The sequence below is a fragment of the Equus przewalskii genome, chromosome 7 (assembly GCF_037783145.1).
Source record: "Equus przewalskii isolate Varuska chromosome 7, EquPr2, whole genome shotgun sequence".
Taxonomy (NCBI): domain Eukaryota; kingdom Metazoa; phylum Chordata; class Mammalia; order Perissodactyla; family Equidae; genus Equus; species Equus przewalskii.
This window is the reverse complement of record NC_091837.1, coordinates 5,962,847-5,988,657: the sequence shown is the minus strand read 5'-3', so window position 1 is coordinate 5,988,657 and position 25,811 is coordinate 5,962,847. Positions and strand designations below refer to the sequence as shown.

The 25,811-nt window shown below is 43.6% G+C and overlaps 2 protein-coding genes across 2 annotated transcripts in view; one reads left to right on the top strand and one right to left on the bottom strand.

Annotated features, from left to right (window-relative positions):
- The window catches only part of LOC103544575 (immunoglobulin lambda-1 light chain-like), a 502,401-nt gene that overhangs the window by 58,405 nt on the left and 418,185 nt on the right, over window positions 1-25,811 (top strand). The gene's annotated exons all lie outside the window — the stretch shown is intronic.
- LOC103540199 (zinc finger protein 280B-like) lies at window positions 2,429-3,749 on the bottom strand. The gene is given in 1 exon segment (XM_070630323.1): window positions 2,429-3,749. A coding segment is annotated over 1 exon segment (720 nt). The 5' UTR covers window positions 3,357-3,749; the 3' UTR covers window positions 2,429-2,636.

The window sequence follows — 25,811 nt, the reverse complement described above, 5'->3', positions numbered from 1 at the left end:
AGTCGTTTCGAAAGAGACCGAGGACTAGGGTGAGCCTAGAGCACATTAAAGAGGCTTGTGAAAGCGCAGGGGTGGTGCTTTTGCACTTTAGGCTCCTGGATTCCCAGCCCTGTTTAGAATTATATTGCGTAATTTCCAAACTTCAGGGTATTTTTTTCTCAGTTATCTTTGTGTTACTGATTTGTAGCCCAATTCTCCTGCAGTCAGTGGGTAGCTACAAAAAGCCCTACAGCTAACACCACAATTAATGATGAATTATTGGACGTGAGTTTGAGAACAGACAAGGAATGTCCACTATAACCACTTCAATTCAGCAAAGCACCTGGAATAGCAAAGATGATTTTGAATACCAAAGCTGGAGAACTTAAACTCCCAGGTGTCTATGTTAGTTAGGGTTCTCCAGAGAAACAGAACTAGTAGGATATGTAGAGAGATAAGAGATTATGGGAATTGGCTCGTGCAATTATGGAGGCTGAGAAGTCCCACAATATACTGCCTGCAAGCTAGAGACCGGGGAAAGCCAGTGAGGTAATTCAGTCTGAATCTGAAGGCATGAGAACCAGGAGCTCTGATGTCCAAGGGCAGGAGAGATGGATGTCCCATCTCAAGGAAAGAAGAAAATTCACCCTCCCTTCACTTTGTGCTATTAGAGCTCTCAGCAGATTGGAGGATTGGATTGGATGATTCCCACTCACATTGATGATTGCTTATCTTGTTTACTCAGTCTACTGGTTCAAATGCTAATCTCTTCCTGAAACACCCTCAGACACACCCAGAAATAATGTTTTACTAGCTCTCTTAGGCATCCCTTAACCAAATCAAGTTGATACATAAAATTAACCATCACACAAAGTGGCAGAGCTACAATAATTAAGAGCTATAATAATTGTGGTATTAGCACAAGAATAGAGAAGTGGACAAACGGAATGGAATGGAGTCCAGAAATACATATACAGTCATCTATCTGATTTACACAAAGATTCCACTGCATTAAAGTGGGAAAAGAATGGTCTTTTTAGTAAATGGTGCTGAATATGCATATGAAAATTGAATGAAAATATGCATATTAATTTGAATATGCATATGGAAAAATTAACCTTGAAAAAAATTTACTTTGATTTATCACACCATAAATAAAAAAATAAATTTGAAATGGATCATAGACCTAAATGTGAATGGCTAAACAGTAAAGCTTCTAGAAGAAAATATAGGAGGAATATCTTTATGTCCTTAGCAGCCAAGAATTTCTTAAGTAGGGCACAAAATGAAGTGCCAACCTTCATGTATATATACACATATGAATCACCATCAAGGTCAAGATGGGGGACATTTTCAGCGCCACGCAATTTCATTATGCCCTTCCCAGTTGACAGACAGCCTATCTCTAAAAAAGAAAAAAAGAAAGAGTGAGGGAAGACTTAAATAGGCATTTAATAAAGGAGGGTAATATTCAAGTGACCAATAACCATATGAAAAAAATATTCTCAACATCGTTACTCATCAGGGAAATGGAAATGAAAACCACAGTGTGATACCACTACAACTTCAGAATAGCACTAATGAAAAGGACTGACAGTACCAAGTGTTGGATCTGTAGCAATGAAATTCTCAATATTGCTTGTGGAAATATAAATTGTTTCAATCACTTTGAACAAGTGTTTGACAGTATCTAAACTGAAAAGGTAACCTATTGAGTTCCAGAACTTCTTCTCATATCTATATATATCCTAGAGAAATGACTACATATGTCTACCAAAACACACACAGGCTCATGGAAGCTTTATTCAAAATAGCAAGAGAAACAGCCTCAAAGTCTATCGACAGTAAAATGGGTGCGTGAAACTGTGCCATATTCATTCAATGGGGTTCTACACAGCAGTGAAGAAAGAATGTGCTATGGCTACACACACTGAGAATGCTTCCCATTTCTTTAACAGAAAACGAAAACCAAAAAAACCCTATCATGTGATTCCATTTACTTGAAGTTCAAAAACGGGAAAAATTAATCTATGGTGGTAGAGGAGTGAATAGCGGTTACTTGGCAGGGAGGGGTTGACTGGGAAGGAGCATAAAGACTTCTTAACTATTTCTTGACAGGAGGGAGCTGAAGAACTGTCACTGGAAGATCTGATAGTTGCTGACATTGCTTGTTATCATCTACAGCCACGACGGCCTAGCCTCTGTTCTGCCTTTCAGAATTCCTGGGGGTGGGTAGAACATAGCCTTTAGCCAGAACCCGAGCTAAGTGACTTCTGGAATACTTGGAGTTCATGGCTCTTCTCTTTTTAGTTTTTACAGGTGGCAGTCAAGCGTCAGTGTTGCTCACAATAATGAATGCTCCACCTCTTGATCCTGGTTGAACTAAAGTTTGAATCATAACCACTGTTTCAGGAGGCAACCCTTCCAATTGCTCTGCCTTTTTTTTTTTTTTTTTTTCTGCTTTATCTCCCCAAACCCCCCTGTACACAGTTGTATATCTTAGTTGCATGTCCTTCTAGTTGTGGGATGTGGGACGCTGCCTCAACGTGGCCTGACAAGCAGTGCCATGTCCGCGCCCATGATCCGAACCCTGGGCCGCTGCAGCAGAGCGCGCGAACTTAACTACTCCACCACGGAGCCGGCCCCTGCTCTGCCTTTTAAAATGGATGATGATTCTTGGTTTGGCTCTCCACTTTCTCCTTTGAAGTTAAAAACTATATCCGGCACTTGGAACACTGAAAGACTCTCTTGTTCCAATGCCTCCAACGATGATTCCCATAGGGTATTGCAGCTTTGAAAATTTCAAGGCAAAACGGACAAAACAATTTCTTAGTGTTTTCATGGCATGTTCTGAAATGTGTTTCCACATCAGCAAAGGCCGACGATCTGTAATTGCAAACTTGGCACACATAGGGCATTTTGCCAGGCTTATGATTGTCTTCCATGTGCTGTAAGAGAACCTGATCTATTTCAAAAGACAATTCACAAATTTTACAGACAGTGGAGGGCTCCTGGGTAGTGTGCACACTTTCGATGTGACATTGCAGCTGGAAGGGAGTGGGAAACTGCCGATGGCAGTGCTGGCAGGTGGTGTGGATTTCCCAGCCATCACCTCTCTGCTTCTCAAGTTCCAAATGATTCCTCACGTGATTCATGAACTTAACACTTTTTAGAACTTTCAAGCAGCTGAGGCATTTAAAGTTTGTATAAGTGTTCTGTTCTGGCTGCTCGTCTCCTTTATGCTGTCCACAGTAAAAATCATGAAGCAACACAATCAGATTTCCTTTCTTGGGATCAACAGCTTTGCTTTGACTTGCTAGACTCAAAAAGTCTGTTTTTCGCAGCCTTTCCAAGCTGCTTGATGTGCCTGGATCCATGCTATCCCAGTGTGCCTTGTCATCTGCATAAGCCAAGAAAATGATGCCCCTTTCTGAACATGGCTTGGTGAAGATGGGACACCTTCTGAGGGTATACTCCTGCTGGTTATAGGAGAGACAGCTGAACGGGCCACAGCTGAGGCTTATCCTCCTGGGATTCCATCACTGCATTTAGGTTTTTGGGGATTTCCACTGTTTATATCAGAAGTGGAAATTTGCTTTGAAGCACACGGACTTTCCTCGTTGCCTCCTATAGAAAGTTCAGCTCCAGCTAGACTCTGAGACCATGAGGAGAGCAAATCTAAGGAATTGTGAGGCATGACTTGTGGTGAGCTCATTTTATAATCAGCTTTAGACGAAGGCTCAGAATTAATGGGACTATCTGTTGCTCTCCATTCCACTGAGAAACTGGTGAGATGGCAGCTGCTTTTGACGTATGGGTCACATGATTTTCAGGCTGCCATACACAAGCAGGATCTTGATTCAAGCGGCCTTTGTTTCTTTTTGAATATGATCCTGGGGTCACACTCTGTTCAAAATGTTTGAAATGACTGATTTTGAATTTGAAATCACTCGGACAAAGAGAATTTCAGCATCTTCATTTACATGTCCCCCTCCAACAAAGATCAGCTCACCATCTTCATCATCCCTGTCCCTCTATTTGGATTCTCCCGTGTTCTTTCGTGGTGGTTTTGGTGCTTGTTCCTCCTCACACAGCAAGAAGAAATCTGCCACTTTACGACTGCTTTTTACTTGAAGTGATCCATTCAATTTCCAGGGCTTTCTTTGTGTAAATTGCCACCTAAGAGCAACCATGTGACATTAGTCAGTGTTTATTTCAAAAGACAAAATCATTGTCTTATTTAATCCTCCCCTGAAACGCTGAGGTAGTTGTTAACATCCTTATTTTACATGTGAGGAAACGGGCTCTAAGCATTTAAGTGACATGTCAATTCCAACGTTACCTCTCCAGCCCCCTAAGTCTACTGCAGTTGCCCAATGTGCCCTCTTGCAGGGCCATCAGTAGGGTGAAGCATGTGAGGCATTAGGGCACAAGATTTAAGGAGGCACAGGTTCAACATCTCAGAGCACATGCCTCCTTCATTTTTGCACCCTGAGTGTCTCACTAGCTTCCTCCTACTTCCAGATATACCCTCTGGGATAGCTAAGATTTCTAACCAATCTTACCAAACTGAGCTCTAGGTAGTCCCCTAAAAAACTGCTCCTCGGTGCCAGCCCAGTGGCATAGTGGTTAAGTTCGTGCACTCCACTTTGGCAGCCCAGGGTTCACGGGTTCCCATCCCAGGCACAGACCTAGCACCGCTTGTTGAGTTACGCTTTGGCAGCATCCCACATAAAATAGGGGAAGATTGGCACAGATGTTAGCTCAGCGACAATCTTCCTCAAGCAAAAAGAGGAAGACTGGCAAGAGATGTTAGCTCAGGGCCAATCTTTGTCACAAAAATACCCCAAAAAGCAAAAAAAACCCCACGCTCCTCCTGCAGTGTTCCTTTTCTCAGTATACCCTTCCAGTGGCTCTGGTCACAAACTTTGGAGACATCCTTTGCCAGTCTTTCCTCTACACCCTACAGCCTGTCAATGAGCAAATCCTGTCTGCTCTGTCTTCTAAAGGTATCCAGAAGCTGACCACTCTCTACTACTTCCACTGCCCCCTCCCTGATCAAAGGCACCATATTCTCTCCCTAGATCATTGCAGAAGTTTCTGGCTTTACACCACCCGTGTCATTTCTCCCCATGGCAGCTCCAATGCACCTGTTAAAATACTTAGGAGAGGGGCCCGCCCGGTGGCACAGTGATTAAGTTCGCACATTCCAATTTGGCAGCCCAGGGTTCGCCGGTTTGGATCCCGGGTGTGGACACGGCACCGCTTGGCAAGCCATGCTGTGATAGGCATCCCACATATAAAGTAGAGGAAGATGGGCAGGGAGGCTAGCTCAGGGCCAGTCTTCCTCAGCAAAAAGAGGAGGATTGGCAGCAGATGTTAGCTCATGGCTAATCTTCCTCAAAAATAAAAAAACTTAGGAGAGCTGCCAAGGACTCTCTAGTGGCTTCTCATCTCACTCAGAAGAAATGCCAGTGAACATAAAATGCCCAAAGAGCCCTAGGCCACCCATCCAAGCCCACTGGTCGTTGTCTTTTCTGCACCTCCCTCTCTCCACTGCAGCCACCAGAGCTTCATGAGTCTGGAAGGCGCTAGACCCTGTACTTCCTCAGGACTTTTGTTGCTCCCTTGGCCTTAGAGGCTCTTTCCTCAGATATTCCGATCCCAGCTCCCGACCTGCTTCAGGTCTGCAGCTTCTCAGCAAGCCTTCTCTGACGATGCTACCAAAAATCAGAACCTGCCCTAACACCCATGCCAGCCTCCGCCCCAATGCTGCTGTTCAACTTAGCGTTTCACTTGCCTAACACACAATATATAAAATATATTTTGCTGCTTCTCTATCTCCACCCGCTAAACCGTAAGCTACATGAGGGCAGGGGCTTGTGTTTCATTTATTGTTGTATCCTTAGCTTCTAGAGCAATGCCTAGCATACTGCCAGTGCTAAATCTTTGCTACATAAATAAATAGTATCTGTTATTAATCTGATCATCTATGTGTACAACAGAGCAGAACCCACTAATTCCACACTCTCCAAGAATTTAGTGAAATGCAAATCTAAATGATTTAACACTATCGTGCAAGAGAGAAATTCAGCTAGTATGTAGGGGTGTGTGTGTGTGTGTGTGTGTCTAAATCAAAAGTTTTGTATAAAATAATATCCTCCCTACAATGGATATGATGATAACTTTGTCAGTGCACACAATCAATAACCAATCTCTAGATAAGAGAGATAAGGTGAGATGTATTGGGCTAACGTGAGGACTAGCTCGGAAGCACTCTCTTCCCCAGGGAAGAAAGCACTCCGGCGAAGCATGGTTTATGGCGTGGTTATATACCATTTCAGAACAAAGAACATGCATCAAGCATGACAGGAACACAATTTCTTCCCCAAAGTCACAAGGAGATATTTTGCCACAGTTTAGCACATTCACAGCAGGTCAACTTGACCTAAGATTTCTGGGAAGAAAAGCTTATCTCGAAAGAAGTACTGGTATTGGTGTCAGAGAAAAGGAGGCATTCATCCTTATCTTTGACTGCATTCTTTGCCTGCGAGAAAACGTTTTAAGCAGATATACAATGGATGTTTGGTGGGCCATAAGTCAGGTTCTTCTGGGAAAAACAAGTTTTAGGCTGAATCAGATTTAATCAGAATGGCTTACCTATATAATTTAATATGTGAAAACTTCTTTTTTGTTTTTGTTTTTTTTTTGAGGAAGATTAGCCCTCAGCTAACTACTGCCAGTCCTCCTCTTTTTGCTGAGGAAGCCTGGCTCTGAGCTAACATCCGTGCCCATCTTCCTCTAGTTTATACGTGGGACGCCTACCACAGCATGGCTGCCAAGCAGTGCCATGTCCGCACCCGGGATCCGAACCAGCAAACCCCGGGCCGCCGAGAAGCGGAACGTGCGAACTTAACCGCTGCGCCACCGGGCCGGCCCCAAAAACTTCTTCTTATTATTATTTTTATCACCTTCTATGCCATTAACACTTTCATTGATTCTAAGGGGCATGCTAATATTTACATTTTACCTTTTCTGAAATCAGATTGTACCTCATCTGGAGCATTTCATAGTTTGTTTGGAAGCATATGTTCTTTCATTTTATAGTGACATCACAAGTAATGTATCTTACAGGTGATAGTATCTTAGACTCATCGAAAAATTCTATTTCTATTCATAAGCTGAATCCAACCCACTGAATTTATTTCACAGTTCACTGAGGGGATGCCAGCTGCATTTTGGCAAATGGTTTAAGACAGGGATTGGCAAATTGGCACATCCACTGTTTTTGCATAGCCAGCAAGCTAAGAATGGTTTTTACACTTTTTAGATTTTTTAAAATTTTCCAAAACATTTATTTCTTTAATTGAGGGGGACCCTAAAGAATATTTTGGGTTGTGTTAAAATTATATGACATTCAAATCTCGGTGTCTCAAAAATAAAGTTTTATTGGAGCACAGCAGTGATCACTCATTTACCCATTGTCCATGGCTGCTTTTGCATTCCTGTGGCAGAGTGAAACTGTTGCAACAGAGACCGCAAGGCAAGGCCCCATACTTAATGCCTCAAATATTTACTGTCTAGCCTTTAACAGAAAAAGTTTATGGACCCATGGTTTAAGAGAACACAATGGAGAATACAAATTTCTTAGCTCACCGGTTCCTGAAGGTTTGTGTCCAGATGATTCAGTGAGCCTCAATATTTCCCAACTCTGGGAGGCAAAGGAGGGCAATGCTGGAGCAGCCTTGTCCAGCTCCTTGTCTCCACATCAGGGTGAAATTTCTCTAAAGCCCAGCAGGGCCACTTCCTATGTCTATGGAATTCTTACCTTGTTCTCCAAAAGCCTTTCTGATCTGAGTGAGGCCAGATCAGAAGGACACACTCCTTTTAAAGTCCATTATAATCCAATCTATATCCTCCAAACTGGGCTCCAATGCATTCCTGAACCAGTGTATCCTGATTGGATTTTTGGCTGTTGTCCAGAGTGACCGCAGAAACCTTTCACCAAATTGCCAAAGGCAAGAGCGTGGGCAGGGCTTCAGGGCCAGGCCGAGGGGCTACCTTCCCGGGTGGGTTGGGTGGTGGGAGTCCTCCCTCCTCTCTGTTGTCCAGAGCCCCACCGCCTTATCTCCGGTTTACCTAAGTCTTGAGCTGTTGAGAGTCAGCAAGGACAGGGGAAGGTGGGCCATATAGCTGATCCAACAGAGCTCAAGCTGAGGTAAGGAACCCAAAAGGGCAGGTGTCTACTTCCAGCTGCCAGGAAGTTCTCACCAATCACTCCAATTGCACAGAACAAAAATCCTGCTCTCTTCCTGTGCCCAGGGACATCCAGGGGGCAGATCTCACTCCCAAGCTGGCCAGGTGGTCTGCATTTGAAGACTCAGCTCCCGTGGGATTCCTGGGTGCCCAAGTGGGGTCCTCACCGTGAGTGTTCACACTTCACCCCAAAAGCTTTTTGTAGACAGGGGCCCACTCCTTTCTTAATCCATTTCCAAAGGTACAAGGTCACACTCTGACTTGCTCTGATCACCTCTCACTCTTTCTCCTCCTCCCTCCCCCCTCCTCCTTCACTCTCCTTACCCTCAGCACCTTCTAGATTAAATCTCAAGCTTTCCCTCCTACTGTCCTTAAAGCCCATTGCTTACAGATTCTTGGGGGAGGGGAGGGCTTCAAGCATCCTTAACAGGCAAGAAATATTTGCATTTCCAGTCCTTCCAATGCAGCCAAGTCACAGAATTAAAACATTCAATTTGCTAATTAAAATGTTCTAAAGTGCCTTAAACTTACACAATGTTGTATGTCAGTTATCCAAACAAAGCTGGAAAAATAAAGAAATAACACATACATACATACATACATACATACCTCTCTGTAATTTTTTTGAAGAAGAAGATTAGCCCTGAGCTAACGTCTGCTGCCAATCCTCCTCTTTTTGCTGAGGAAGATTGGCCTTGAGCTAACATCTATGCCCATCTCCCTTTATTTTATATGTGGGATGCCTGCCAAAGCATGCCTGGAAGCAGTGTACAGGTCCACACCCAGGATCCAAACCAGCAAAAGCTGGGCCACCAAAGCAGAGCGTGGGAACTTCACCACCACACTACCAGGCCGGCCCTTTTTCTGTGTAAATGTGATGTGACATTCAAGGTGGTATAAATGTATATAACAGAGGGCCTTTAATCTTTTCTGGGGGCTACAGAAGGGCTGCCTTTGGACCTTTCAAGTAGCCAAGGGCACTTCCTGCAGGAAAACAGGATTAAATGAAGTGACAAGTTTTGGACAGTAGAAAGTCCTTACAGTGACCGCAGGCCTAAGCCGTCTGGCCCCACCACTCCTGGACCCCCAAGGGCTCCTATTACTTTGCCCTTTGCCGTTCTGTTCTAGCCACACTGCCCTTCTTACACTAGAACCTTTGCATTAGGGCATAAATTTTACTTATTACTGGAATATTCTTTATCCAAACATCCTCTTGGCTCTTTTCCCACATCCTCCAAGTCTTTGTGGCAAAGCTACTTCTCAATGGAGCCCATCCTGACCACCCTATTTAAAACGGCCACTTCCCCCCACCTAGAGTCCCCTGTCCCCCATGCCCTGCTATGCATATATCCTGTATTTTTCCATGCTTCTTGCCCCTTCTAATAGCATACATAATTACTAATTTGTTGTGTTTATTACCTGCCTCCCTTGATGGAATGTAAGCCCTGTGAAGTGAGTAACCTTTTGTCTGTTTTATCCTCTGATATATATCAGCATACCTGGAATACAGCAGGCATTCAAAAGTATTTGCTGATTAAATGTATGTGGTGGATTTAGAAATAGGTTCAGCCATTAAAAGGATTAGATGCTATTTTGTTTTGTATGATTTCCCCTGGTGGCAATGCCAGTGACCACCAATGTGTTTTCCAAGCACAGCATCGAAAATTTGAATTTTTATGTTGTCTCCTAATTTTAAAACGTTAGAGGGACCAGCCCCGTGGCCAAGTGGCTAAGTTGGCGTGCTCTGCTTCGGCAGCCCAGTGTCTCGCCAGTTCAGATGCTGGGCGTGGACATGGCATCGCTCATCAGGCCATGCTCAGGCGGCATCCCATATAGCACAACCAGAAGGACCTACAACTAGAATATACAACTATGTACTGGGGGGCTTTGGGGAGAAGAAGAAAAAAAGTGGCAGGTTGGCAGCAGATGGTACTTCAGGTGCCAATCTTTAAAATAAATAAATAAATAAATAAAAATAAAATAAAACATTAGAAAGAAATTTTTAAAGTTGTAAAACATGATGAAGCCAAATAAATCACTTCAGTGTGCTAATGTGGCCTGTGAATTGCCAGTTAGCCACTTCCAGTTGAAGGACATATCAATGTTGTAATTCACCAGTTCCTCACGTGGTTGGTGGTACCAGGTACGGTGGGATGATGGGGAATGATGGCGGCCCGGACTCTCTGTAAAAGCTCCTCTACTGATTGTAGTAGCTCAGTCTCATAGAGTCAGCCCAACTCCAAAATCCCACCCCAAATATTTTAGTATATCACTTTTGTAAACTGTCTAATCTGTCAGGTTTAATCTATGGGGTTTTCATTCTGTTACACATCAGAATTGCCCAGGGAACTTTTAGAAACACCAGCGCCCAATCCAACTGCTGGCCAATTACATTAAAATTTCTGGGAAGCCCTTTCCAAATCCTCAATGGCCATGTGCTTTCTACCTGAGAAAACACCAGTGGTGGTGGGAGTTCTTCTTCCCACCTCCACTCGACAGGAGAAAGCTGTTCCTTTCACTTTTGTAGATTCTTTTTAGAGAGCATGGCCCAGGGTCCCATTAAAGTGTAACATTTTCTCTCAGGGCACCAAACAATGAGACAATTTAAAACTTATTTATTGTATATTTCTCAGCATTTCTGTCCAAAAAAACTAAACATAGAAATAGAATCGATGCTGAAGCCTGTCTTGTCCAAAAGTGGCGATTCTCAACTAAGGGCAATTTTGCCCCCAAGGGGACATTTGACAATGTCTAGAGATGTTTTTTGATTGTCAACTTTTAAAAAATATTATTTTTATTTATTTATTTACTTATTTATTTATTTTTATTGAAGTATAATTGACCTACAACATTATATTAGTTTCAAGTGTACAATATAATGGCTGATATTTGTATATATTGCAAAATGTTCACCACAATTAGTCTAGTTGACATCCATCACCACACAGTTACAGAATTTTTTGTGTGTGTGATGAGAACTTTTGAGGTTTACTGTCTCAGCAACTTTCAAGTATGAGATACAGTATTATTTACTACAATTGCCCTACTGTACCTTACGTCTCTAGGACTTATGTATTCTATAACTGGAAGTCTGTACCTTCTGACTCCTTTTTGCCCATCCCCCTACCTCTGTCTCTGACAACCACCAATCTGTATTCTGTGTCTCGTGGCGTTTTGATTGTCACTACCAGCATCTATGGGGTAGAGACCAGGGATACTGTTAAACATCCTATAATACATAAGACAGCCCTCCTGCCACAAAGAATCATCCAGACCAAAATGTCAGTAGTGCCTAGGTTGAGAAACCTTGGTCCAGAGTAGCAGAGAAATTGTCCTACTCCTAGTCTGCATGATGTCCTTGGCGACTTCCTTGTAGGAAGAAGTTAGCATTCTTGCCAAAGCATTTAAACAATTACCTGTTACACTTTAATGGGACCAAAATTTATTTTTGAAAGCTAGTTGTTCCTCCCCCAGAGGACTACCGGTGAAGTCACTGACATCTTATCTTTTCCTTTTTGGATTTAGCATAATGACGATGATTACCAACTGTTATATTATCCTACAAAATGTCCCTAACAAGTATGAATCTTTGATTTCTTGCTTGAAACCTTTCCCTTTGCAGCAAGGCTGTAATAAAATTTAAGTGCTCATAGCTAAACTGCCCTGAGTTTTTTCTTCTCTTTTTACAGCAGAACTAAGAGCTATTTTTTCCAGTAAGATTTTATGATATCTGAAAATTACCTACAAAAACTTGTATTTATATTACTTTATCAATTATACATTATTAATAATTATAAGAAAAAATAACATTTGAGCCTCATGCTTCCAGGAAATTACTTTTAAAATTTCAATTTCGATTTACAAATTAAATGTATTTTGGTGTAGAGAAATATGAAAGGGTAAATAATAAAAGACTTTCAAGCATAAAAGAGATCACATTATATAAAATCCTATGGGGGTGAAATGTGTGTCTAGATTTCCTCCTATAAGGACACCAGTCGGATTGGATTAGGGCCCACCCTAGTGACCTCATTTTAAATTAATCACCTCTTTAAAGGTCTTATCTCCAAATATGGTTATATTCTAAGGTACTGAGGGTTAGAACTTCAACATATGAATTTTGTGGGACATCGTTTATCAAGCCTTATCAAGCCTTTATCAAGGAGTGATTGTGAGGGCTTCCTTCACACACGGTGCTTCACCTGGTGAATGCTGAGCAGGGGCCATGACCATCTGGAGCAGTGGTTTTCTACCCTGGCCGTCCTTAGAAATATCTGGGAGCTTTAACAATACAGACTCCTGGGAGCCACCCCTGGAGATCCTGATTCTGTTGGTTTGGAGTGGAATCTTGCCCATAAACAAATTCCTGTCCTCCCTGATTTTCCAGGAAGCGGCTTGCTCCTCCTTTGGAGTGATTTCTGGAGAACACTGTTGGTAGGGCCCCTACTCAACCTGCTCTCTGGCCCCAGTTCCTTTTATTTCTCTTCTAGACTATGAAGTACAGAACCTTAAGGACAGAGTAAGTTCGATTTTCATACCATCCCACATGTGAGGGAAATACCTGTGTTCTATTCATCTGCTACTAAGAAAAGAAAAAAACACACACTATTGTTGTCCAGTAGAATGGTTTGAAAGCTAGTCACCTGACATGCAAAAAGGCTTTAACATGTTAAGTCAGGAAGAAGCGGAGGGCATTAAGTTCAACCTGCTCTGCAGATGCTGGTCAGGTCTTCAGAGAAGGTTTCCATGGAGAAGGACAAGATGGCTTCTGCAGACAGGGTTGAGAGAAGACAAACTTAGAAGAATTTGAGCCCCTAGCCAGTAAGGGAATATGAATAGAGCGAGGACTAGGAAAAGGGAGTATCTTATCCCTCAGTTCTCTCCACCTCCAGGAACCTCAATGTGAGCCTTGGTCACGGGGCCTCCCTGGAGCCAGGGAGAGGAATGTCTGGTCCTGACTTCATCAAAGCCTGTCACCATAGGGGCTGCCTCTCTCACCAGCCAACATCAGAATACTTCTGGGCAGCATGCCAGACTCAGGAAATTACCTGTTCCCACCTTTCCTCCTGTAGGCGGCCCCTTAACCAAAGGAGCTTGCACAGAACTGTGGTCAAGGACACAGCAGCTCCTTGATCTCAGTGTTGTTTCTAGGACCTGAAGTCACGATTACGAAGGTGATATGTGGTCAGCCTGATTGTCCACCAACAGGGCTGGGCGTCTCAGACAGTCTAAGAACTGTGTACCCAGGAGGAGATCAGGCCCACAGCACTGAGGGGCTGGTGCCTCCTTATATGCAGACCAAGCTATGTGAAAAGTGGACTCTACTTTATGACATGGCCCAGGGAGGCACAACTGCTCATGAGGGCACTAATCAAGCTAGCCTCTGTCCCTACCTCCCTCTCTAGGGGAGATCAGGCCTCTCCCATTGTTCTCACAAGTTTTCCCTCTTCCCTTCTCCCTGGGAGAGCTTTATCTCCAGAGATTAGGGCTTTTGTAGTCAGTGGAAGTGCCTTTGGCTTCCTGCTGCTGCTGCTCTCAGCTGGAGTCACAGAGGGATGCTTTTGCAGTTTAAATGCAAGGGTGGGGCAGAGAGGGATCAAAATGCCTTGGAATAAGACACTAAAAAAGTTCAATAACTGACGACTTGTATCACCTCCTTAACAAAAGCAGGGAGATGTTAGTTCCCAGGATGTTCCTAGACAACAGAGTGGCCCATGTTAGTCCCAGCTCCTTCAGACACAAGAAGGCAGGGGGGGGGGCATGGATAGAGGGAGCCGCCAGCTCTAATGGGTAAGCCCAAAGAAGAGGACTGCAGAACTGGTCACAGCAAAGAGCTCTGAGGGGAAGGTGAATTCGTTAAAAGCCTTAGCACTGCAAGGTTGGCAGAGAACCAGGCTTTGGGGGAAATGTTCAGTCTTTACTGGTGGATTAAGGCAAAAACTGCATGTTATGGATGAATCATGCAAGGAGAAAAACTCCAGGTGACATCTAACACTGAAATCCTGAAACCAGGCGTGACCCTCTTTGGCAATTGAGAATGGATTCCAGTCAGCCTTTGAATAAATACCTTATTTTGCACAAGCTTGTATGGATTTAAAAATAAAACATGTGGAGGATATTAGTGGCATAAAAGCACATTTGTACAATGGGGTCAAAGATGATGCATCGTGCCTTAAAAACTACTTATCAATTAAAAGTCATACGTGTGGTTGGCCCGGTACCACAGCGGTTAAGTGCCCACGGTCCGGTTTGGCGGCTAGGTGTTCGCCGCTTTGGATCCCAGGTGCAGACATGGCACTGCTTGGCACGCCATGCTGTGGTAGGTGTCCCACATATAAAGTAGAGGAACATGGGCACGGATGTTAGCTCAGGGCCAGTCTTCCTCAGCAAAAAGAGGAGGATTGGCAGCGGATGTTAGCTCAGGGCTAATCTTCCCCACCCCACCCCCAAAAGTCATACTTATATAGAATTAAAAATCAAATCAAATAACACAAAAGATCATTTATCAATGTGAAGTCTTCCTGCTGCCCAGACCAGTTACCTGTCTCCATTCCCAGAACAAACTGCTGTTAAGGATTTCTCATGTGTCCCCAAACACATATTCTCCACATCTACAAGCATACTCTCCTCCTCCCCCAACTTTTTATATAAGTGGGTGTATATTATTCACATAGTATTGAGTAAAATCATCATAATAATAATAAGTTCTCATACACTGAGGTATATGGGGAAGCCATCCTGGTTTAACCCTGATTCAGCCTAAAAGTTGTTTTTCCCAGAGCAATCTGATTTATGGCCTGCCAAACATGCATTGTTCATCTGCTTCAAACATTTTCCCAAAGCAAAGAATGAACTCTTTAAAGACAAGGATGAATGCCTCCCTTTCTCTGCCACCAACACCAGCACTTCTTTGAAGATAAGCTTTCCTTCCCAGAGAACCAAGGTCAAGTTGACCCGCTGTGGATGTGCTAAACTGCAACAAAATATATCCTTGTGACTTTGGGAAAAAATATTGTATTCCTCTCATGCTTGCTATATGTTCTTTGTTCTGAAACGGTATATAGCCATGCTGCAAACCATGCTTACCTGGAGTTCTTTCTTTCCTGGTTACACTTCTAGGCTAGTCTTCAGCATTGGCTCAATAAATACCACTCTATCTTTCCTATCTATAGATTGGTTATTGATTATTTGTGTCAACACTATGTATTGAAATAGTGTTTTATTAGCATAATTTTACTGAATGATTTTAATTTGGATGAGGACAAATGCATCAGAGAGTTTGGTAATTATTATCATTTGATCCCAAATGTTCAGAAGCAAGGAGGAATGCATCTTATCTTCTGAGGAGTTTGTGGGAAGTACTGCAAAGGGAGGCATGAAATGCTTTATTAACACAAACCCAGAAGTCAAAGCAACATATAGATAAATGTCCAAGGATGCTACTTGGACATATCTGTGTCTTCTGCTTATGTTTCTGTTAGAAAAGATTCAAAGCCTTTTCCAAACGTGGCTTGTAATGCCAGTAAGTGCCATGTCTTCCCCTTAAGAATGACTGAGTCACTTAAAACCTCAACAGCAGCAGGAGATATTGTTGAGAATAATAATATTGATAACAGCAATTAATGTTTATTTAGCACTGATGATGACCAGGCAATATTATTGGAGCTCTATGTCTTTTATTCCATTAAATTGAAATCTTAGAGCGTGTATATATATTATTATTATATGCATAGTAGAGATTTAAAAAAATAGATGTTAAGAAACTTGCTCAAGATCACACAATAAATAGCATGCAAGCTTTGAGTCTAGGCAGTGGAATTATAGATCCTAAGCTCTTAACCCCTCAGGTGATCTCCTTTTCAATAAAATCTCAAGTGTCTATGGTCGGCTGGACATGATGCCAAGTTCTGGGGTACAGAGAGAAATGGTTACTACCTCACTGGACTGCTATGACTATTAAATGAGACAATGCATGCAAAGGTTTTTTGTTGGTGTTTTATTTTTGAACAAATATTTTGTTTTATTTTTATTTATTTTTCTCTTGTTTTACATATAATTATTATATATTTACATATAATTTTAAGTATATATTTACATATAATTAATATATAACATCTTACAAGTTTAAAGTACACAACATCATGATTTGGCATGCGTATGTATTGCAAAATGATTACTATAATAAGTTTAGTCCACATCCATCACCTCAGCAAAAGGTTTTGTGCTATTCTGAAAGCAAGCCTTCAAGATGGCCCCCGATGATCCCTGCCTCCTGGTATTCACACCCATGTATAGCGCCCTCTCACAACAAGCAGAGCACCAGCAGGATATTTCGGAACGAAGGTGTGTGATTTCCAAAACTAAGTCATAAAAGATATTCTGCCTTGCACTCTTGAATCACCTGTTCTGGTGGAAGCTAGCCAGGCTCCATGTCCTGAGAACACTCAGGTAGCCCTATGGAGAGGACCACGTGGGGAGGAACTGAGCATTCTGTCAGCAGCCAACAGAAAGGGCCGTCTTGGAAGAGGATTCTCCAGCCCTAGTCAAGTCTGTCAAGTCTTCAGATATGTAAGCCAATGTTTTGATTGGACCCTGATGAGAGACTCTAAGTGAGAACCACCTTGCGAAGCCATAGTAAGTGTGAAACAAGAACAATTTATTGTTGTTTTAAGCCACTATATTTGGGGATAATTTGTTTTGTAGCAATAAATAACTAATACCACTGTTCTTGTAGTATGTGGTACTCAATTATTATCACGACCACCACATCATTACCATTATCATTACAGCCACCTCAGTACATTGTTGTAGAAAACAAATTCTATGTATTAAACTGTTTATCCCCCACTGCTGAATTAAACTGACTGTCAAGGGTGAAAGTGCCACCACAGTTTTTGATTCCAGTAAACATCATGTATTAGATTGCCAGGGCTGCCATAACAAAACATCACCATCTGTAGGCTTAAACCACAGAAATTTTCTTTCCCACAGTTCTGGAGGCTGAAAGTTCAGGATCAAGGTGTCAGCAGGGTTGGTTTCTTCTGAGGCCTCTCTCCTTGGCTTATAGATGGTCGCCTTGTTGCTGTGATCTCACATGGCCTTTCCTCTATGGGTGTCTGGGTCCTAATCCCCTCTTCTTATAAGGATGTCAGTCACATTGGAATAGGGTTCTCACACATATGACTTCGTTTTACCTTAACTACCTCTTTAAAGGCCCTATCTCTACATATAGTCATATTCGGAGGTTCTAGGGGTTAGGACTTCGACATATGAATTTTGGGGGGGACACAATTCAGCCCATAACACATCATAATCAGCATTTCATGTAGAACATTCTACTTGAAAAACTCAGTAGTATTTTATATATTATAGACTGGCCTAATTTTTCAATTAAGAGTCTAACCACTTCTTTTGTCATGATAAACCAAGTTCTCTTAAGAAGGCAGAATGGGGGCCAGCCTGGTGGCGCAGTGGTTAAGTATGCACGTTCTGCTTCAGCAGCCCGGGGTTCACCATTCGGATCCCGGGTATGGACATGGCACCACTTGGCAAGCCATGCTGTGGTAGGCGTCCCACGTGTAAAGTAGAGGAGGATGGGCATGGATGTTAACTCAGGGCCAGTCTTCCTCAGCAAAAAGAGGAGGACTGGAGGCAGATGTTAGCTCAGGGCTGATCTTCCTCAAAAAAAACAAAACAAAACAAAACAAAACCCAAGTCTGAGTTGTTGTGCACCCAGCTTGGAAAACAGGAGTTTGTCTGTTTCTAATGCTTGATTTTCTTCATTCTCAGAGAATTATTGAGTATATTCTATACCCAACCTCCATGTAGCAATGAATAAGGAAAAAATAGTTTCTTTTTTTTGGGAAGATTAGCCCTGAGCTAACTGCTGCCAACCCTCCTCTTTTTGCTGAGGAAGACTGGCCCTGAGCTAACATCCGTGCCCGTCTTCCTCTACTTTACATGTGGGACGCCTACCACAGCATGGCTTGCCATTGCGGTGCCATGTCTGCACCTGGGATCCGAGTTGGCGAACCCCGGGCTGCTGAAACATAGCGCGCACACTTAACCGCTGTGCCACTGGGCTGGCCCAGGAAAAAATACTTTCTAGTACCGAATGCAGCTAAAGAGTGAACTGAAAACTGTTATCTTCCAGTTGAGCTCACTGTCATCCAAGCTGGACGCTCAGTGTTCAAGGTTCTGAGCAGTGCTACGCTCCTTGACTTGGTGTCTGACAGAGCACTTAGGGTGATGATCATCCACAGGGAGCATATGCAACCTGAACAGGCAAAACCACCTGATAGAGCCTCCACATGCTTGTTCTTGGAGGCTCTTTCTTCACTGGTGAAGTGGAAATAATACTCAGATTCTAGACACCAATTACAATGAGTTGGGGCAGGGAAAATCCCCTTTCTACCCTTCCTTTGTTCTTACGGCTGGACTAGTAATAAAATTAACACAAAACAGATTAACAGGCGAAAACCCCAGTTTAACACATACGCATTGGAGATCACAGAGAAATGATGCTTGAAGAGTGAACAAAGAAGTCAGTATACATATATTGATATCAACCCTGATATCAGTTTCTCCACATTAAACCCAGCATATATGGGGTTAAAAGCAAAACACCCATTCCCTGCTTACTCTCTGCCTTCCTGGCTCCAGAATCCACTATCCTCCATGGAGACAGACACCGTCAAGGACAAGCACCTGGACTATCTCCTCCCCACAAAGAGATATGGGCTGGTGGGAAAGCTGCTGACCAGCAAGGTCATGAGCTCCCTCCTGTCTGCAAGTGTCTCAAGGCCAAAGACAGGCTGGTGGGAAAGCTCCGACCAGCAAGGCCATATGCTCCCCCTCCCCTACCTAAAGCCCTAAATAAAAACCCTTCCTTTTAGCTTTTTGGGGAGTTTGGGATTTCAGTGTTAGCTGCCCTCTCTCCTTGCTCAGCACCGTGCAAAAATAAAATTCCTACTTTCTTCCACCACTCCCGGTGTCAGAGATTGGCGTGCTGCGCAACGGGTGAGCGAACTCACTTCAGGGTCGGTAACAATATCTTTTACACAAAGAAACAATAAATTTGTGGGGAATGACAGGACAAAGAAATTTAGATTTGAGGTAGGTAACCGGTGAAGAATTTAAGCAGAGTGTAGGCTTGAGAGTTAGTAAGCAGGATTTGTTTATTCAGGCTTCTCTGCCCTGAATTCCCTAGCTCTGGTGGTAAGGATGCAGGAAGAGCACCTTTTTTCACAAGGGAGATTTATTTCCTGCCTTCAGGGGGAACAGAGCCAGGAGGGTCACAATGCCCTTTTTAGAAAGAGAATTAACTTTAATTCAAAATGATCAATAAGCTGTTGTGGAACATTTTGGGGTGGCCTGACCTGGGCCCCAACAAATGCTTGGGAGTATTTTCCCACCACGAAGCAAATCTGCAACACCAGCTAGACGTCCTACAATTCAACTCAATTCTGACACTATCTACCCGGAGATAGCACCAGATTCCACAGGATAGGGGCTCAGTCCTGTGCTTCTAACCAACTATCTACAAATGAGAAGTTCCCACGACCCCCTCCTTGGGTTTGATTAATTTGCTAGAGCCATTCACAGAATTCAGGAAACCGGCTTACTCACTAGATTATGGGCTTGTTGTAAAAGGGTAGAACTCAGAAACAGCCAGACGGAAGAAATGCACAGGGCAAGGTGTAGGGCAAAGGTGTGGAGCTTCCACGCCCTCCAGGAGCACACCAGTCTCCCCAAACCTCCACATGTTCACCGACCTGGAAGCTCTCTGCACTCCCTCCTCTCGAGTTTTCATAGAGGCTTCATTACAGAAGCATGATTGATGAAATCATTGGCCATTGGTGACCTCAATCTCCAGCCCCTCTCCCCTCTCGGAGGCGTGGGAGGGGTAGGTGGGACTGAAAGTTCCAAACCTCTAATCACAGGGTTGGCTCCACCGGCAACCAGCCCCCATCCTTAGGTGCTTTTCAAAAGTCACTCATGAATATAACAAAAGACACATTTATCATTCTCGCCACTTAGGAAATTCCCAAGGGTGTTAAGGAGCTCTGTGCTAGAAACAGGAAGGAAGACCAAAAAAAATATATTTTTCTTATTATAAATCACAATATCACAAATACTTGTGGACAGATTTTTGAGACCCCCTCTCCCCAGTCTAACAGGTGAATCTAGCAAGCAAACTGCACAGGCTTAAAGTCATACAATAAAATCCACGCTGCCCTGTGAAGCAGCCATGCAGCCCAACCTCAGCCTGGGTCAAAATGACCTTGCAGCCCCACACCTCATGACTGCAGATGCCAGCTGGACAGATTCACAGCAGGAAAAGATAAAGGGCTACCTCACTCTCACGTTTCCCATTTCCCGGCTGCATTTCTTAGCGACTGAGGGAATAAGGAACGACCCTGGTCCTTGCCTCCCTCCACACATAGATAATGTCAGCATCTCTGAACTTGTTTGATGTATAACCAAGGAATTCTCGTTTGTTACCTTCAAGGTATATTCTGGAGAAAAGCCCAAATGTATTCTATCCCTTTTTTTTGCATATATGAAATCTAGTTGTAAGTTGTTTTTTTCTTTTCCTCTTCTCTGCAGGTACACTGTTGTGTGAAACTTATGCTCACACTCCTGAGCAGTTCCATCAGAACACTCTGTTGAACTGTTTTCCTGGGGTCCAAACTCCTCATGCTGATTATTGAATATACTCCTTCACTAATATCACGCAGAGTCTTTATTTCAGTCGACATACTCAAGAGAAATGCTCTTGGAATTAAGTGAGTTTATGCTCAGTAAATGGTATCTCTTGTTCCACATTAAAAGTTCTGAAACAAGGGAGCTAAAATCTGAGCCTCTCTTCTAATACCCTGGGCCCTAGTTGTGTTTCTAGAAGTTGCCATAGGACTGTCCCAGGAACTGGAAATGTGTGAGGGGTAATCTCAGGTTGGGGGCTGGCCTATGGAGGCTTATAATCACACCCCATGTTTCAGCCTCTCTAATCTATTCCCGAGTCCCCCGTGTCCTTCTGAGCATTGGGAGGAAGGAAATCACATTACCTCATATTCTAGGTACCCCAGCATCTAGCACATGATCTAGGATTTGAAAAATGGTTAACAAACTTTTATTTATTTGGCTAATGGCTAACGTTGGGGACGAAAATTTCCCACAATAGCATATTGATTATTTTGAATTGAAGTTACTTGTCTTTCTAAAAAAAGCATTCTGATCCTCCTGGCTCTGTTCCCCCTAAAAGTAAGACATAAATCTCCCATGTGAAAGGTGCTCTTGCTGCATCCTGATCTCCAGAGCTGGGAATTCAGGGCCCAGGAGCCTGAATAAACAAACCTTGCTAATTACCTACCTCACATCTAAGTTTCTTTGTTCTGCAAGTCATCAAAAGTTTATTGTTTCTTTGTGTAGAAGATATATATGCTGCCTGCTTTGTTCATTCTTTGAGCTTCATTTCTCTATGATCTCTAATACGTATGTATTAAACTGGGTTTCTCTCCTGTTAATCTGGTCTTTTATTTTTATTTTATTACTAGCCCAGCCATAAGAACACAAGAAGGGTCGAAAGGGGATTTTCCCCCACCCCAACACTAATAAACCTTTTTATATTTGTTATCGTACGAGTGAAAGAAGCAGCACACCCTTCTTCCCTCACCAGTCTTTCTAGCTCCTATGGGTTAATACCTGTCAACCGGGACAGAAACTCTGCTCTATAGCATGGGCTCCTTGCTCACTGAGGAGAAAGCTTTAACAGACAAGAGCAGTTATATGTCAATCAAATTTCACTTCTGTTGTGATCCATTCTTATCATTATTTTTTTAAATTTTATTTTATTTTTTCCTCTTTATTTTTGAGGATGATTAGTCCTGAGCTAACAGCTGTGCCAGGCTTCCTCTATTTTGTATGTGGGTCGCTGACTCAGCATGGCTGATGAGTGGAGTAGGTCCATGCTGGTGACCTGAACCTGCGAACCCAGGCCGACGGAGCAGAAAATGCAGAACTTTAACCACTATGCCACGAAACCAGCCCCTATTCTGGCCCTTTTAAGGAGATTGTGTGGAACCATTTCTCTATCCCTCAACTAAAATGTTAGTGGAACTGAGCTAAGGAGGAATAAAGAAGCAAGTGGAGCTTATGGATCTTCTTATGGATTTATGGAGTAAAATGAAGAAAGTATGAGCCATCTTATCAAAAGAATATATGATATTGAATAGTCTGTGGATTAGAATAAAGCTTTGCAGGAGCATGCAGGGTCATGAGCGTGGAGAGTATGCAGAAGTCTGACAGATACCAGGATCCACCTGGCACTTTCGCATTTTGTATGAAACCCACTCTGGCACTTTCAGATCCAGGCAGTGCCGACAGCCTGCAATTCTGCAGTCTGCAGTTTCCCTTGACACAGACTCAGGGCCTCATGTCGCTGCTCCAACTTTCTTGGGATTGGAAGGAGATTTGTTGAAGAAGACATTCAATAAAAGTTCTGTGGGCAATCGCTTTCTTCTCCAGCCCGCTGAGGTCCTGCCTCTTCATCTTATATTAAATTCTGCTTGTTTGAGTCCTGGATTCCCTCTCCCTCTTGTTCTTCCTCTCTTCTCTCCTCTAAGATCATCTCTCTCTAGCTCTTAGGTGCCTGGACCAACCCCTCCTGTGAGAACCCCAGGTTTGTCTCCTGTTGCTGAAGTTCTGCTCTTTCAGGGCGGAGGACGAATTCTGAACCAGAATTCAGCTCAGCCCACAGGTCCTCCTTGATCAGCCAATTTCTCCTTTTAAGTTTCAGAGACTAAGACACAAGATCCCACAAAGATATGAGATTGGACAGATGATGAAAATGTACTTCTCACAGTGACTTCACGTCAGCTGCAGAATCTGAGCGATTTCTCTGTAACCTAGTTATTTAGCCCCTCCCACCTTACTAGTAGTGAAACCAATGGACAGTTAGTCACTGATGATTAGGTAGCTAGTAACCAAAATTTTTTCAGGCAGTAGCTTTTAGTTGTTCACTCGCCAATTCTTAGCTGTGCTGCTTATTTTAAAAGTCATGCAGATAGGCAATATATTAGCCAACTCCCACTAGGTTCCTCATAGATCACGTCCTTGACACTTGCGTCACCACGGTAACAGAAGCTTGAGTTGCTTTTCAGCAGCTACGAGTCAACCCCTGTCCAGTTCAGGCTGGTTGAGACCACCAGTCCACCAACTGGGCCTACAAAGATGTCCGATAAGTGACCTCCTGATGTCAAGGGGGCTAAAAACTACCCCCTCAGATCATGCCGATGCCACAGTTTTGTGAACATACCTCCTATGAAGAGCCATGAAGCTTGACTGTGCTTGCACAGATTGTCAATTACCTCACTCCCCTCCACCTCCAACCTTCTATCCCCACACTTCAGACCACCCTGGCCCGTACCCCGTAAATATCCCTAATCTCCATTTTCAGGGAGGTGGATTTGAGATTTGTTCTTCTATCTCCTCGCTCGGCTGCCTCGTGAATAAATGCTTTCTCTGCTCCAAACTTGTTGTTTTGGTGACTGGCTTTTCATGCAATGTGCAAAATGAACCTGTTTCTGTAACAGTAGTAGTAGTGGTAATCTGGGTTCCTAACACTGATCTGGAATTGGGGTCAAGTCACTAGTTCTTGTTAGCATTAGGAAATATTTCATTTCTCCCTAACTGGCTCTCCTAAAAATGTTTGACCTTTTCCTTCTGCCTCAGGCCTTGTTTGGGTTTTATTTCTGCCTCTGGATAATTCCCTGGACATAGCTGTGTCAGGTTGTGCTCTGGCCCTTTTCTTTTTCTTTTCTTTTTTTCAACATTTTACTTTTTCCTTTTTCTCCCAAAACCCCCCTAGTACATAGTTGCACATTTTTAGCTGTGGGTCCTTCTAGTTATGGCATGTGGGATGCTTCCTCAGTGTGGCCTGATGAGTGGTGCCATGTCCGTGCCCAGGATTTGAATTGGTGGAACTCTGGGCCGCCACAGTGGAGCACGGGAACTTAACCACTCGGCCACAGGACCGGCCCTTCTGGCTCTTTTCTATTTAGATTCTTCTCTCTCACATCTGTGTCTTTCAGCCACCCCAAATTCAATCTGCTTGTCTCTCTGCATATTCGGCGGCTCCAGGGTGAATCGTTAATACCAAACACACTACTGTGTGTGCCATACTCTCCCTGCTTACTTTATAACAACCTAGAAACCACTCTCCACCACAGGGCCACCAGCAACCACCACCTCCCCATGGCCGCCCCCCCCCCCTTTTTGTGTGTGTGTGTGCAGGAGAAGAGTCACCCTTCACTATTATCTGTTGCCAATCTTCCTCCTTTTTTCTCCACTTCAAAGCCCCAGTACATAGTTGTGTATAGTTTAAGTTCTTCCAGTTCTTCTATACGAGTCACCACCACAGCATGGCTACTGACAGACAAGTGGTATGATTCCATACCCCGGAACCGAACCCAGGCTGCTGAAGCAGAGTGCACTGAACTTTAATTCCTAGGCCATCAGGACTGGCTCTCCCCATGGCTCTTGAATGGCCATCCTCACTGATGAGCTCTCCATCCAAACTCAATTTTTCCAAATCTCAATGTCTTGATACCATGCCTCTTTGAATATTTTGATGGCAAAGTCTAAATTCTGAATAAAGAATCTTGCCGGATTTCTCTCTCAAGTGAGGTCTCTAGACCAAATAAAGTCGCAACTGTAGAGCACCTGCTTTAGAAGATGCAGTGCTGACTTCTGTTTTTCTTTCTCTACTTGTATCAGGTGATCCACGATCATTGCTATCCCAGATGGGGCCATCCACGAACGGGGCACTTCGACAAGTGCTTTCCATAAGTAACCTCATAGGTGAATGTCACCAGAATGTTATGAGGCGAGTATTACTATCTCTATTCTGTGGTTGAAGACCCTGATGCAGAGACAATGAGATGCTTTCCCTTTGCTGTTCTTCCTAGAGAACCTGTCTTCTCTGTACACTTTCCCTCAAATTCTACATGTGCTGGTTCTCGTTCTGGAAAATATTCCCTGTAACCTGGGTCTATGTTGGAGATGCTGAGACAGGGTGCATGTCGGGAAAAATGAGATCTTTTCCCGATCCCTTTTTGTTGGGCACACCATAGGTTATATGGATTTCTGCATTTCCTCCTCTTTCAGAAATGGAAAAGTGTGCTTACAAGCTGATGGGCCCATTTCTGGTCCTTTCTTGCAGGGCGTATGGTAGTAGGCTGGAATAGGGGGACAGAGGGTAACTGCTGTGGGAAGAGAACGGAGAAAAGTTAGCTGCTGTGTGTGGCAAGATAGGGAGTCACTGACACCCAGCAAAGACAGCAGCATGCACACGAGAGTCGGGCACCAAATGAGAGGCAGTGGAGACAGAATAAGCAGGACTGACCTGCTCACACTCAAGAAATGTGCAGATGGAGCTCTGCCCCCGGGCCTTGGTCTGTGGTCTGCTCCCAGTTGCTTCCCTGGGAAGCCATGCAGTGAGGGAGGTGAGGCAGCCTCAGGCCTGGATGCAGTGGCAGGTAGCTACTGGGCAGCCAACTGTCCACTGACCATGGGGT